Below are 15,175 nucleotides of genomic sequence, written 5' to 3' on the forward strand. Positions count from 1 at the left end.
GTAGTGTGGTGGTTGTGGTGGTGGTGGTGAAGGTAGTGTGGTGGTGGTGGTGGTGGTGAAGGTAGTGTGGTGGTGGTGGTGGTGAAGGTAGTGTGGTGGTTGTGGTGGTGAAGGTAGTGTGGTGGTAGTGGTGGTGAAGGTAGTGTGGTGGTGGTGGTGAAGGTAGTGTGGTGGTGGTGAAGGTAGTGTGGTTTTGGTGAAGGTGGTGGTGAAGGAGGTGGTGAAGGTAGTGGTGGAGGTAATGTGGTGGTGGTGAAGGTGGTGGTGAAGGTAGTGTGATGGTGGTGAAGGTGGTGGTGAAGGTAGTGTGGTGGTGGTGAAGGTAGTGTGGTGGTGGTGGGGGTGGTGGTGGTGGTGGTGAAGGTAGTGTGGTGGTGGTGGTGGTGGTGGTGGTGAAGGTAGTGTGGTGGTGGTGGGGGTGGTGGTGGTGAAGGTAGTGTGGTGGTGGTGGTGGTGAAGGTAGTGTGGTGGTTGTGGTGGTGGTGGTGAAGGTAGTGTGGTGGTTGTGGTGGTGGTGGTGAAGGTAGTGTGGTGGTTGTGGTGGTGGTGGTGAAGGTAGTGTGGTGGTGGTGGTGGTGGTGAAGGTAGTGTGGTGGTGGTGGTGGTGAAGGTAGTGTGGTGGTTGTGGTGGTGAAGGTAGTGTGGTGGTAGTGGTGGTGAAGGTAGTGTGGTGGTGGTGGTGAAGGTAGTGTGGTGGTGGTGAAGGTAGTGTGGTGGTGGTGAAGGTGGTGGTGAAGGAGGTGGTGAAGGTAGTGGTGGAGGTAATGTGGTGGTGGTGAAGGTGGTGGTGAAGGTAGTGTGATGGTGGTGAAGGTGGTGGTGAAGGTAGTGTGGTGGTGGTGAAGGTAGTGTGGTGGTGGTGAAGGTGGTGGTGAAGGTAGTGTGGTGGTGGTGGTGGTGAAGGTAGTGTGGTGGTGGTGGTGGTGAAGGTAGTGTGGTGGTGGTGGTGAGAACATGAAGTGTAAAGCTGGTATTAGCCTCTACTAGCAAAATCTGGTTACAGCACAAGAATATCTTCTAATATTCCTGAGTGTATGAAATAATTACAAAGCTCAAAGTACTTTATACCATATGGTCTGAAGTCACTTATAACAGGGCAATCACAGATACAGTGTTGGTGAGTATGTCCCAGCTCTTATTCACATAGTTTACAATTGGAATGTTCACCATTGGGGGATTCATTATCTGCAGCCACCTTCCATAGATATCGATACCCCAGCCTAATTCTGGCAATTACAATATCACACTGTCTAGTGGATGGTTTATCCTGAAGTGCATTGGACATCACCTGTGATCTTATGAGCATTTTGATGAGTCAATATATTCTCTCTTGTATTCATGAAGTTAATTTAAAAGGGAATTCCATTCACACAGTAAGTATTAAAAGATTAAAGTTCCCTCACACTCGGTATTATTTGTCTGGTCTCCTCATGAGTCAATTAGCCTAATTATCAAACTTCCAGGAGTGGTGGCAGCATTATATGTTTATGAGTAAACTGATCTTCCATCTGATGTGTAAGAATTGCAAAGATATGTTTAACATCTTGGATATTTCTCTCCCCTCCTTCCCCCCCCCACAATAACTGGTTTCGTCAATTTCTGCTGCGAGGGCAGACTATCACCCCAGAGAACTGGCAAAATACAGTTATTACAGCCTAAAGTTTTACCAGTTTAGTTTAGCAACCATTACGGTGAGTTTTTGTGGGAAGTGTTACAATGGTGACATGTATCTAACGTTACAATTAGTAGCAGCAGTGCTTGTTACCCACGTAACAATAACAATAACACTATAACAAAATAGCATCATCAACATCAACAATTAGCAACGGTAATGTCTTCTCACACACATAATAACATAGGGTAAAAAAAAAGACCACACTTGTGAATTTATGAAACTCATGTAAGGAATTTACACCAAGTCTTTCACACACACTCAGAAGAGTGCGAAAGACTGTAAATTCCTTACATAAATTTCACAAATACACAAGTGTGGGTTTTTTATCCAGTAATAATAACCTTAATAACCCTCCGGAGACTGATAGATCCCAAGCCAACACCAAACCAATATCAAGTTATAATCACAAATATGTTTGGTCCCCACACACACAAACATTGTCTATTGCACTAGATAATTATATCCCACAGGCCTTTAGATTATCTTCTAGGCATTTTACTGGTACACTTTCCTCGTCATTTGGGACCTGGAAAAAAGAGATAAGCTTAGTACTAACATCCAATAAAAGTCATTTATCATTATATATTTATGCTTCTTGTTTAATGTTGTTTAAGATTCTCTACCTGGAACAAAAAGTTCCATGTAGCACGGGCTATGGTGAGCCCGTAGTACATATTTATGCTATTTCTATCCAATTTCATACATACTTTTATGCTTACTTGTACCAAAGTTGGGAGAAATTATAACATTTTCAATCGAGAAAATAATCCAGATTTGTTTAAGCGTAATTGTAATGTTTAACTGTATATATGTGGTTAATGATGCAATACAGAAAGTTAAATAAACTTTGGAAAAAGTAAACAATTATGTTTAAACAATATTATAATGATCAGACTAAAAATCTAACCAGTCCTAGCCTAACTTATTCTAACCAGTTATAGCTTAGCCTAACTTATTCTAACCAGTTATAGCTTAGCCTAACTTAATCTAACCAGTTTGCCAAAGCTAAGAGTGACTCGATCAACGTTACCACTGACCACAACTCTGAGAGCTTGATCAAGGTCTTTGATGAGGTGGTGAGCCGGCTCTAAGCCACACGACACACGGACAAGGCCATCTGTGATGCCCAAGTTCTCTCTAGTCTCTGCTGGCAGACACTTGTGGCTCATCACACACCTGTTGAAAATACATAAACGAAAAGTTGCAATGACTGGTATGTAATTTCTAGTTTATATTTTTATTAATCTAAATGTTTTGTTTTTTATTTAAACATCAGTTTTTGTTAGATTTTTGCCAATTTTAATTTATATGTTTCATTTGCTAGTGTGACAGTATGTTAAGTTGGGTAAGAAAGGCAGAATTTAACTCTAAGAGAGATGAACAAGGGCCGTGACGAGGATTCGAACCTGCGTCCAAGAGCATCCCAGACGCTGCCTTAATCGACTGAACTACGACATGGTTGAAGGAACCCTCGTCACGCCCCTTTGAAATTCGAAATTTCATTTCAAATTACGTCCACTTTTGGCCATAGCGCGCATACGAGCCAGAAGCGACGTTATTTTTAAGAGGACGGGTTGTTAGCATGCATATAACACCTGTCAGCTGGCTTACAGTTCGATTCCTCACAGTGGATGTGCATTTATATTTAAGTTAACTTTAAATGTCAGTTTTTTTTATTCATTACGTGTACCATACCCATGCTGTGGGAGGTAGTGGAAAAGGTTACAGAGGCACACATGGGGCTCAGGAACTCTGAATTACTCTAAAAATAATCCAATTTAATGCTCAATTGAAAAACAAATATTAACCAAAACCCTTAATTAACTCACGGAAGTTGACAGAGAGACTCAACCCCTCCCAAGCTAGTTGCGAAAGTAAACATCTTTAACTGCTTGCAAAAGTGAGTCGATGCTTTTAAAGTGTTTCCCTTGATGCAGAAGGAGAACATGCCGGAGTGGCCGTAACACTGACGCTTCGACAGCTGTAAACACCATCAACACAGTTTACTGCCATCTATATACCAAGGAAATTGACATTGAAATAAGTTTATTGAGGTAAAATACACACAAAGGGATGAGGTAGCTCAAGCTATTCTCACCCCGTGAGAATCTCAGTACATCGTGTTAATACATACATATAAACACATCCCAAACAATAAACATATTACCAAACGTTCTGAGAGATAAACCTCTACATTTCCTCATATACCAAGGAGGAATAGTTGTATTAATTACAGTACTTTGTAAGTATTTTCACAGTAAGAGATCACTAGTAATCACAATAATAAATGTTTAAAGATATGCATTTAAAAATTTCATCTCAAGAAAGATGAATTATAGGAAAGTGTGATTTATAGAAGACAAGAAATTACATTAGAGGAACACTAAGACGGCTAGACACAGCGAGTGCGAGGACCCGTCCTCTTGATTTACCACAGCGTACAAAATACATAGTTCTAACATGACCACAAATGTACAAACCCAAGCCACCTACCTAACCTAACCAACTGATGCATAGAAAACGAATATTTGTGAGCCGCTACGTTAGGACTTCGACGTTGGGACCATAACATACAAAATAAGACGCACTTGTCGAGAGAACGGGTTGAACGGCTTCAATACAGGGTACTATGATAACTAGTGGCTCACCAACAGCCACGTTTTCTATGAGTAGGTTGGTTGGGTTTGGTGGGTAGCTTGGGTTCGCCCGTTTTGTATCCTCCGTTGTTTGTAGGTTATAGTCGGGTGCCGCTGTGGAGGGTTCACAGGTCTCCCACCTCACCTTTTGTACACTCAATAGAAATAACGTAGATTTAGATTTTTTATTTTGTTGAGGAACAATACAGTAAATATTTGAATACACTGGAGTAAAGTGAGAGATAATTGTGCCTGCTGAACTTGTGCTTCCTGGCAGACGCGTACAGCTACTCTAACTATAAAGGCACCTTGTTGTGCATGGTTGTTAGGCACGTTGTTGTGCATGGTTGTTAGGCACGTTGTTGTGCATGGTTGTTAGGCACGTTGTTGTGCATGGTTGCTAGGCACGTTGTTGTGCATGGTTGCTAGGCACGTTGTTGTGCATGGTTGCTAGGCACCTTGTTATGCATGGTTGTTAGGCACGTTGTTGTGCATGGTTGCTAGGCACCTTGTTGTGCATGGTTGTTAGGCACGTTGTTGTGCATGGTTGCTAGGCACCTTGTTGTGCATGGTTGTTAGGCACGTTGTTATGCATGGTTGTTAGGCACGTTGTTGTGCATGGTTGCTAGGCACCTTGTTGTGCATGGTTGTTAGGCACGTTGTTATGCATGGTTGCTAGGCACGTTGTTGTGCATGGTTGCTAGGCACCTTGTTGTGCATGGTTGTTAGGCACGTTGTTATGCATGGTTGCTAGGCACGTTGTTATGCATGGTTGCTCTAGGCATTTGTTGTGCATGGTTGCTAGGCACCTTGTTGTGCATGGTTGTTAGGCACGTTGTTATGCATGGTTGTTAGGCACGTTGTTGTGCATGGTTGCTAGGCACCTTGTTGTGCATGGTTGTTAGGCACGTTGTTATGCATGGTTGCTAGGCACGTTGTTATGCATGGTTGCTCTAGGCATTTGTTGTGCATGGTTGCTAGGCACGTTGTTGTGCATGGTTGCTAGGCACGTTGTTATGCATGGTTGCTAGGCACGTTGTTATGCATGGTTGCTAGGCACGTTGTTGTGCATGGTTGCTCTAGGCATTTGTTGTGCATGGTTGCTAGGCACGTTGTTGTGCATGGTTGCTAGGCACGTTGTTGTGCATGGTTGCTAGGCACGTTGTTGTGCATGGTTGCTAGGCACGTTGTTGTGCATGGTTGCTAGGCACGTTGTTGTGCATGGTTGCTAGGCACGTTGTTGTGCATGGTTGCTAGGCACGTTGTTGTGCATGGTTGCTCTAGGCACGTTGTTGTGCATGGTTGCTAGGCACGTTGTTGTGCATGGATACTTGGCACGGTGATGTGAATGGTTGCTAGGCACGTTGTTGTGCATGGTTGCTAATCACGTTGTTGTACATGGTTGCTAGGCACGTTGTTGTGCGTGGTTGCTAAGCACGTTGTTGTGCATGGTTGCTAGGCACGTTGTTGTGCGTGGTTGCTAAGCACGTTGTTGTGCGTGGTTGCTAAGCACGTTGTTGTGCATGGTTGTTAGGCACGTTGTTGTGCATGGTTGCTAGGCACGTTGTTGTGCATGGTTGTTAGGCACGTTGTTGTGCATGGTTGTTAGGCACGTTGTTGTGCATGGTTGTTAGGCACGTTGTTGTGCATGGTTGTTAGGCACGTTGTTGTGCATGGCTGCTAGGCACGTTGTTGTGCATGGTTGCTAGGCACGTTGTTGTGCATGGTTGCTAGGCACGTTGTTGTGCATGGCTGCTAGGCACGTTGTTGTGCATGGTTGCTAGGCACGTTGTTGTGCATGGTTGTTAGGCACGTTGTTGTGCATGGTTGCTAAGCACGTTGTTGTGCATGGTTGCTCTAGGCACGTTGTTGTGCATGGTTGCTAGGCACGTTGTTGTGCATGGTTGCTAAGCACGTTGTTGTGCAAGGTTGCTAGGCACGTTGTTGTGCATGGTTGCTAGGCACGTTGTTGTGCATGGTTGCTAAGCACGTTGTTGTGCATGGTTGTTCTAGGCACGTTGTTGTGCATGGTTGCTAGGCACGTTGTTGTGCATGGTTGCTAGGCACGTTGTTGTGCATGGTTGTTCTAGGCACGTTGTTGTGCATGGTTGCTAGGCACGTTGTTGTGCATGGTTGCTAGGCACGTTGTTGTGCATGGTTGCTAGGCACGTTGTTGTGCATGGTTGCTAGGCACGTTGTTGTGCATGGTTGCTAGGCACGTTGTTGTGCATGGTTGCTAGGCACGTTGTTGTGCATGGTTGCTAGGCACGGTGTTGTGCATGGTTGCTAGGCACGTTGCAACAGAGGGTTGGGAGAGGAGGAAGTTTGCACATCACCACGGGGAGTTGCATGATTGCGCCACACAATTGATTTTGAACATTAACATTTTATGTATTAACAACGGACTCCAAGAGCTGAAGATCAAGCTGGTGTTTCAATTATGACAGTGAAATGTTATGCCGGTACACTTGCACCATCCCTCACAACAGATCACCATCTTCTATGACAGCACATCGTTGTCTGATATAATTTCACGTACCAACTCCCATCACAGCATCAGAATCACCCAGAAAAGGAAAACTGGTTGAGGCACTACCCAGTACACTACTCCTCTTTACCTTATCTCCCAGTTCTTTTCCTGACTCTTCCATTTCCTGCTTACCATGTTGTTGTTGTTAAAGATTCGCTACCTGGAACAAAAAGTTCCAAGTAGCACGGGCTATGGTGAGCCCGTAGTGCCTTTTAAGCTCTATGGGAATATATATGCTCTCACCTCCCTGCATTACCACGAGGACAAAAATATAATGCAATGGTAAAGTTTCTAACAGTTTAATGAACCAATACCTTTAATGTGTTAAGTATGCTTTTATATAATGTATTTTTTTATATAAGGCATTATATTGGGTCAATAAAACCTGAAAATGTGATGATAATAATTATCTAAAATTAGAAACTAAAAAATTCACACCGAGCCTAATCATTTCTGGTTTCAGTTGCAAGATCTTGTTAAAAAAAAGTATTAAAATGCAAATTTTTCAAGTTTGAAGCGACGGTTAAAGTGGAAAATGCACTTCCTTACCTCATGCTGAGGGTGAGATGGTAACCCAGGGTGAATGACCTTCTCCACACAAGGGTGAGTCTCCAAAAACTTGGCCACTGCTAAACCATTCTTCATGTGTTGTTCCATTCTCAGTGCCAAGGTTTTGAGTGACCGATTAACCAAGTAACAATCAAGTGGGGAAGGAACAGATCCAATAGCATTTTGGAAGAAACGAAGTTCATCATGAAGGTCATCCCTGTAAGTGACAATGGTATTTAAAATACACAAGTTTTGACGAAACTTTCTCAAACTTTAATTTACATTTTATAATAGAAAATATGTTACTTGTAACTTAAATAAGTTCACAAGCCATATAATATTATAAATACAACAAATAAGAATCAACGTAAAGAATATTGTTTTTCAAATACTTTTTCATGTATATATTTCTTATAAATATATATATCTGGCAGGGGTCTCCAGCAACACTGGCAGGGGTCTCTCCAGCAACACTGGCAGGGGTCTCCAGCAACACTGGCAGGGGTCTCCAGCAACACTGGCAGGGGTCTCTCCAGCAACACTGGCAGGGGTCTCCAGCAACACTGGCAGGGGTCTCTCCAGCAACACTGGCAGGGGTCTCCAGCAACACTGGCAGGGGTCTCCAGCAGCACTGGCAGGGGCCTCCAGTAACACTGGCAGGGGTCTCCAGCAACACTGGCAGGGGTCTCCAGCAACACTGGCAGAGGTCTTCAGCAACACACTGGCAGAGGTCTCCAGCAACACACTGGCAGAGGTCTCCAGCAACACACTGGCAGGTGTCTCCAGCAACACACTGGCAGAGGTCTCCAGCAACACACTGGCAGGGGTCCCAAGCAACACTGGCAGGGGTCTCCAGCAACACACTGGCAGGGGTGTCCGGCAACACACTGGCAGAGGTATCCGGAAACACACTGGCAGAGGTCTTCAGCAACACACTGGCAGGGATCTCCGGCAACACACTGGCAGAGGTCTCCAGCAACACACTGGCAGGGGTCCCCAGCAACACTGGCAGGGGTCTCCAGCAACACTGGCAGAGGTCTCCAGCAACACTGGCAGGGGTCTCCAGCAACACTGGCAGAGGTCTCCAGCAACACACTGGCAGAGGTCTCCAGCAACACACTGGCAGGGGTCTCCAGCAACACACTGACAGGTGTCTCCAGCAATATACTGGCAGGTGTGTCCAGCAACACACTGGCAGAGGTCTCCAGCAACACACTGGCAGGGGTCTCCAGCAACACTGGCAGGGGTCTCCGGCAACACACTGGCAGAGGTCTCCAGCAACACACTGGCAGAGGTCTCCAGCAACACACTGGCAGAGGTCTCCAGCAACACACTGGCAGAGGTCTCCAGCAACACTGGCAGGTGTCTCCAGCAACACACTGGCAGAGGTCTCCAGCAACACACTGGCAGGGGTCTCCAGCAACACTGGCAGGGATCTCCAGCAACACACTTGCAGGGGTCTCCGGCAACACACTGTCAGAGGTATCCAGCAACACACTGGCAGAGGTCTCCAGCAACACACTGGCAGGGGTCTCCAGCAACACTGGCAGGGGTCTCTAGCAACACACTGGCAGAGGTCTCCAGCAACACACTGGCAGGGGTCTCCAGCAACACTGGCAGGGGTCTCCAGCAACACTGGCAGGGGTCTCCAGCAACACACTGGCAGGGGTCTCCGGCAACACACTGGCAGGGGTCTCCAGCAACACTGGCAGGGGTCTCCAGCAACACACTGGCAGGGGTCTCCAGCAACACACTGGCAGGGGTCTCCAGCAACACTGGCAGGGGTCTCCAGCAACACACTGGCAGGGGTCTCCAGCAACACTGGCAGGGGTCTCCAGCTACACACTGGCAGGGGTCTCCAGCAACACTGGCAGGGGTCTCTCCAGCAACACTGGCAGGGGTCTCCAGCAACACTGGCAGGGGTCTCTCCAGCAACACTGGCAGGGGTCTCCAGCAACACTGGCAGGGGTCTCTCCAGCAACACTGGCAGGGGTCTCCAGCAACACTGGCAGGGGTCTCTCCAGCAACACTGGCAGGGGTCTCCAGCAACACTGGCAGGGGTCTCTCCAGCAACACTGGCAGGGGTCTCCAGCAACACTGGCAGGGGTCTCCAGCAGCACTGGCAGGGGCCTCCAGTAACACTGGCAGGGGTCTCCAGCAACACTGGCAGGGGTCTCCAGCAACACTGGCAGAGGTCTTCAGCAACACACTGGCAGAGGTCTCCAGCAACACACTGGCAGAGGTCTCCAGCAACACACTGGCAGGTGTCTCCAGCAACACACTGGCAGAGGTCTCCAGCAACACACTGGCAGGGGTCCCAAGCAACACTGGCAGGGGTCTCCAGCAACACACTGGCAGGGGTGTCCGGCAACACACTGGCAGAGGTATCCGGAAACACACTGGCAGAGGTCTTCAGCAACACACTGGCAGGGATCTCCGGCAACACACTGGCAGAGGTCTCCAGCAACACACTGGCAGGGGTCCCCAGCAACACTGGCAGGGGTCTCCAGCAACACTGGCAGAGGTCTCCAGCAACACTGGCAGGGGTCTCCAGCAACACTGGCAGAGGTCTCCAGCAACACACTGGCAGAGGTCTCCAGCAACACACTGGCAGGGGTCTCCAGCAACACACTGACAGGTGTCTCCAGCAATATACTGGCAGGTGTGTCCAGCAACACACTGGCAGAGGTCTCCAGCAACACACTGGCAGGGGTCTCCAGCAACACTGGCAGGGGTCTCCGGCAACACACTGGCAGAGGTCTCCAGCAACACACTGGCAGAGGTCTCCAGCAACACACTGGCAGAGGTCTCCAGCAACACACTGGCAGAGGTCTCCAGCAACACTGGCAGAGGTCTCCAGCAATACTGGCAGGTGTCTCCAGCAACACACTGGCAGAGGTCTCCAGCAACACACTGGCAGGGGTCTCCAGCAACACTGGCAGGGATCTCCAGCAACACACTTGCAGGGGTCTCCGGCAACACACTGTCAGAGGTATCTAGCAACACACTGGCAGAGGTCTCCAGCAACACACTGGCAGGGGTCTCCAGCAACACTGGCAGGGGTCTCTAGCAACACACTGGCAGAGGTCTCCAGCAACACACTGGCAGGGGTCTCCAGCAACACTGGCAGGGGTCTCCAGCAACACTGGCAGGGGTCTCCAGCAACACACTGGCAGGGGTCTCCGGCAACACACTGGCAGGGGTCTCCAGCAACACTGGCAGGGGTCTCCAGCAACACACTGGCAGGGGTCTCCAGCAACACACTGGCAGGGGTCTCCAGCAACACTGGCAGGGGTCTCCAGCAACACACTGGCAGGGGTCTCCAGCAACACTGGCAGGGGTCTCCAGCTACACACTGGCAGGGGTCTCCAGCAACACTGGCAGGGGGTCTCCAGCAACACACTGGCAGAGGTCTCCAGCAACACTGGCAGGGGTCTCCAGCAACACACTAGCAGGGGTCTCCAGCAACACTGGCAGCAACACTGGCAGGCTTCCACACAGGCTTCAACTATAGACGGACAGAACGTCCATCTCGTAACTCAACTTGGCCATCCCGGGATACGTCGGTTCAATCACCAATACTTCACTAAGTATCACAGAGAAAGAGAGAGAGAGAGAGAGAGAGAGAGAGAGAGAGAGAGAGAGAGAGAGAGAGAGAGAGAGAGAGAGAGAGAGAGAGAGAGAGAGAGAGAGAGAGAGAGAGAGAGAGAGAGAGAGAGAGAGAGAGAGAGAAGAGAGAAGAGAGAAGAGAGAGAGAGAGAGAGAGAGAGAGAGAGAGAGAGAGAGAGAGAGAGAGAGAGAGAGAGAGAGAGAGAGAGAGAGAGAGAGAGAGAGAGAGAGAGAGAGAGAGAGAGAGAGAGAGAGAGAGAGAGAGAGAGAGAGAGAGAGAGAGAGAGAGAGAGAGAGAGAGAGAGAGAGAGAGAGAGAGAGAGAGAGAGAGAGAGAGAGAGAGAGAGAGAGAGAGAGAGAGAGAGAGAGAGAGAGAGAGAGAGAAAGGGGTTGTTGGAAGAGAGAGGAGTGTGTGGAGAGGGGGAGGGAAGGTGTGAAGGAGAGGAGAGGCGGGGGTGGGGGGGCAACAGGAATGGATGAGAGAGAAGGGGTTGGGGGGGGAGTGGGAGAGAGGGCAATAGAGAGGTGAGAGGTTGGAGGGGGAGTGGGAGAGAAGGCAATAGAGAGGTGAGGGGTAGAGAGAAGAACCCGCCGCAGCCGCGTGCACCATCTAGTGTGTAAACGCAAGTGATGACGTTTGGGTTCGTCCTGGACATAAAGGTCCATGACTGGCCAAAATGTGGCCACTTCGAGCAACCCGTCCTCCTGATAGCACGTCACATTTAAACGTGTACTTTACATACGACCAAAAACTGATGTACTAAAAATGGATCGCGAAATTGACATAATGTCCCGTTTTCTGTTTTGGATCATCTGGTTGGTTAGGATAAGGGCACTTCAGCACGGCAATTTCTTGACGTATGGAAATCTTAGGAGGACAGCTTTCTGTAACTCACTCAAGGAGGCATCTAGGCCTTGGTCAGATGCTATTGGCCGAGGCTCAACAATGTTCTCCTCCACCTCCCCACTACTCTCGGTAGATGGCGGTGGCAGGCTCTCCACAATGTCCTCGGCCACGTCATCGAGTCGGGCCATGAATGTGTCCGCGAGGTCCACTTGGTTTTCACCACTCGGAAAGTTCCTTGTGTCCTCGGGATTTACCACCTTGGCAAGCACAGGGCTGCCCTTACATTTCAGTCCCATAGACCTGGTCACTGTGCACGCAGGGTACACAACATTATCCTCTGCGGTGGGTGGATCCAGGCAAACCTTAAGGGTAGGCAACATAATAGGCAGTCTGGAGTCCCCTACCTTATCCCCTGCTAAATCATTACCAACTATTACATCAACATTAGGGAAAGGTAGGTATGAAGTGACTCCGACTGTACAAACACCCTTGTGGAAATCAGATTCCAGGGTAACCTTATGGAGGGGTACTGCTCGAGTATCACTAGTGACACCCTCGACCAGTACCACCTGTACAGTGTCGAGAGTGTTGGCACCTTGCAATGCACTCTCTAAAATTAAAGTCTGGATGGCACCGGTGTCTCGGAAGATCACCACGTCCTTCCAGGAAGAACCCTCAGACAAAAGTAGTCTCCCTTTCGATAAGAATGGGGTAAGCAAGTCCAACCACTGTGGGTTGGAGGTCTTACTCCCTAACCCTTCTGAAGGCCTCAAGCCCTGTGTCACAACTAGAGCATTGGGTCTTTTTTCCGGGTACAGTTGCCAACAACGGCTAATAGTGTGGTTTGGACGATTACAGTGACCACAAAAACGTCGGGGAGAAGAGACATTACTAACAGAATTACCCTTCGGTTCACCCTTAGGTGCCGTGGGGCTAGACACTTTAACAGGGTTAGTTATGTCTGAAACAGAAGGTGCATTAGGTAAAGGGTTAGAATGAGCTGGTCTGGACTGGCTGTGGGTACAAGTTTTGCTACTCTGTGGGGTATAATTATTTTTATTGGGCCTTTTGCCCGCCAATTGGTAGTTTTCTGCCAACTTGGCCAAATCCCCTATTTTAGAATTTACCTCTACCCTTCCTCTAATGTAATTTGAAACATTCTCTGGCATAATATCTATAAAATGCTCCATTAAAACTAAGTTCCTGAGAGCCTCGTATGTTTCGGCTTTCGCCGAGCGAATCCATCTATCAAACAATCGAATTTGATCATTCACAAATTCAGTGAGCGGTTGGTTGTGAGTAGGCCTAAGGTTACGATAAACTTGGCGGTGAGCTTCAGGAGTAATTTCATATGCCCGCAAAATACATTCCCTGACTTTATCATATTCGAAACACTCGTCGTCAGGCATGTTTATAAAAATATCTTGTGCTTTACCCCTAAGTCTTCCCTGTAGGATTTTCACCCACTCTTCCTTTGGCCGGTTCATGGACATGGCCAATCTCTGAAAATGGTTGAAAAACCTTTCAGGGTCTGACTCGGAAAATTCAGGCAAATTATGCTTTTTCTCATAATGCCTGGGGTTTGAATCCCCGGCAGGTGGAGGTCCAGTGGCATTCGCTCTAATTCTAGCCTCCTCGGTTTTGAGTCTTTGCTCCTATAATTTTATTTTTGCTAACTCTAAAGCTAATTCTCTATCCCTATGAGTTGCACTTTCTGCTTGGCTAGGCTGGCATAAAGGTACAATGCTGGCTGGCATTGGCACTTGCCAATAGTTCTTCATCAATACAATGTTGTAATATTTCATTCACCAAAGTCCACTTTTTATCCGCGTCATTTAATTCTAGGCCAAATTCCTTGCCTAACAATACTAAATTAGACTTTTTAAGTTTCTTTATCTCTACCACTGAAGGCTCCATTGCCAGTCTCTGCATTTCAGATGACATCACTAACAATTTTAGCTCCCAGCCAAAGAAAAAATTAAAAAATAAAAATTGGAAAAAACAAAAATTTGCACGGCCCCTAACACAAGGCCACACTAACCTTAATCGTGAAGGGATCCAGCTGGGTGTCCAGTCAGTGCAAGAATGTCCTTTGCTAGAAGAGCTGGACCCTAGGCTAGCAAACAACCGTTCTGCGGAAACAAAAAATTTTAGTTTTGGCACTCAAGAATCTAATTTTTTACACTTATAATGTTCCTCCCGGACTGGCCAACCACTTGTTATAAATAATTGTGTGTGGGGCTTCTATGGGGAACTGGTACTATTAAGGGGTAAGGGTAGTTAGAAGACAGAGTATCAAATATGTGAGAGCTAATAGGCCCGGCCCCCAAAATAAACTATCCACAGTAGTAATAACTTGCTACTAGACCATATATGTTAGTCTAAGGGTTGATCAATGCGCTCCCACACAGGAAGAAGGGATACTCTGTAATTCATGTACTTATTTATTAACCCCTTAACAACCCCCCATATACACTCACACCAATAACAATAATAATAATAACTTTACCACACTATCTTACGTTAAAAAGCCTTGGTCCACTTAGGCAGGATACAAGGTTTACAATAAGAACAAGCTAGGGTAAAGTACTACTGGATAAGCACTGAAGCTGGATGCAGCTTAGGGTAGTGATACCACGTGGGACCCTAATACAAAACACAACACTTAGGGGAACCCAAAACACTGGGAAATACTATCCCCAGGTCTCACCAATATTTACTACCAGAGTAGGCACACTTAACACCATACAATACTTAACTTAATGGTACAGGAACTTAGGGTAAGGGAAATAAGTAAGAGGAGAAGGGAGGAGATTAGGGGTGCAGCCACAGAGTAGGTCTCGTCCGCACGAACGCCAGCCAGAGAAGGACCTCCTAGCGACCAGCTAGGCCTCCCATGTCGTGGTGCCGGAAGGAGCCTAATTGATCGTGCAGCTAAGCACATTAAAGATCTTCCCCTATGCAATGTATTGTTACTTTACAAATGATTAGAAAGTATTAGTAAGCAAAGTTGATGCCTATGTTATTATTTAATAATCAACCCCCAGCTCAGTCTTTAAATGCTCTTTGAGAAACAATAATAGTCTTACGTCTGGCAGGGAAGATACAAACAATTGCCGTTCGTGATGCACTCAACTGTACTACCAGAAAGTTTAATAGCTCAAGTTTTGACCTCTGGTTTCCACTGGAGAACCCAGGGTCGTAACAGGCTGCATGCTTAAATTTTGGCCCGTCAGTGCTGTATTACTTGTACCATTATGTGAATAAAAGGTATCAGAAATATTGTAAAGAATTGTTTGTATCTTTTGAACTTGCTAACATCGTTTTGG

General features: G+C 47.2%; 1 protein-coding gene across 1 annotated transcript in view; it reads right to left on the reverse strand.

The window, feature by feature from the left end:
* Positions 1-1,114: 1,114 nt before the first annotated feature.
* Positions 1,115-15,175, reverse strand: part of LOC138367893 (cystathionine gamma-lyase-like) — a 35,317-nt gene continuing 21,256 nt past the window's right edge. Inside the window, exons 7-10 of the mRNA XM_069330091.1 lie at positions 7,391-7,607; positions 3,505-3,656; positions 2,713-2,851; positions 1,115-2,201 (exon numbers count right to left, since the gene is read on the reverse strand). Of these exons, the coding sequence (XP_069186192.1) occupies positions 2,133-2,201; positions 2,713-2,851; positions 3,505-3,656; positions 7,391-7,607 (577 nt within the window). The 3' untranslated portion in view covers positions 1,115-2,132. The remainder of the gene's footprint in view (positions 2,202-2,712; positions 2,852-3,504; positions 3,657-7,390; positions 7,608-15,175) is intronic.

This window comes from Procambarus clarkii, chromosome 3, assembly GCF_040958095.1.
Source record: "Procambarus clarkii isolate CNS0578487 chromosome 3, FALCON_Pclarkii_2.0, whole genome shotgun sequence".
Taxonomy (NCBI): domain Eukaryota; kingdom Metazoa; phylum Arthropoda; class Malacostraca; order Decapoda; family Cambaridae; genus Procambarus; species Procambarus clarkii.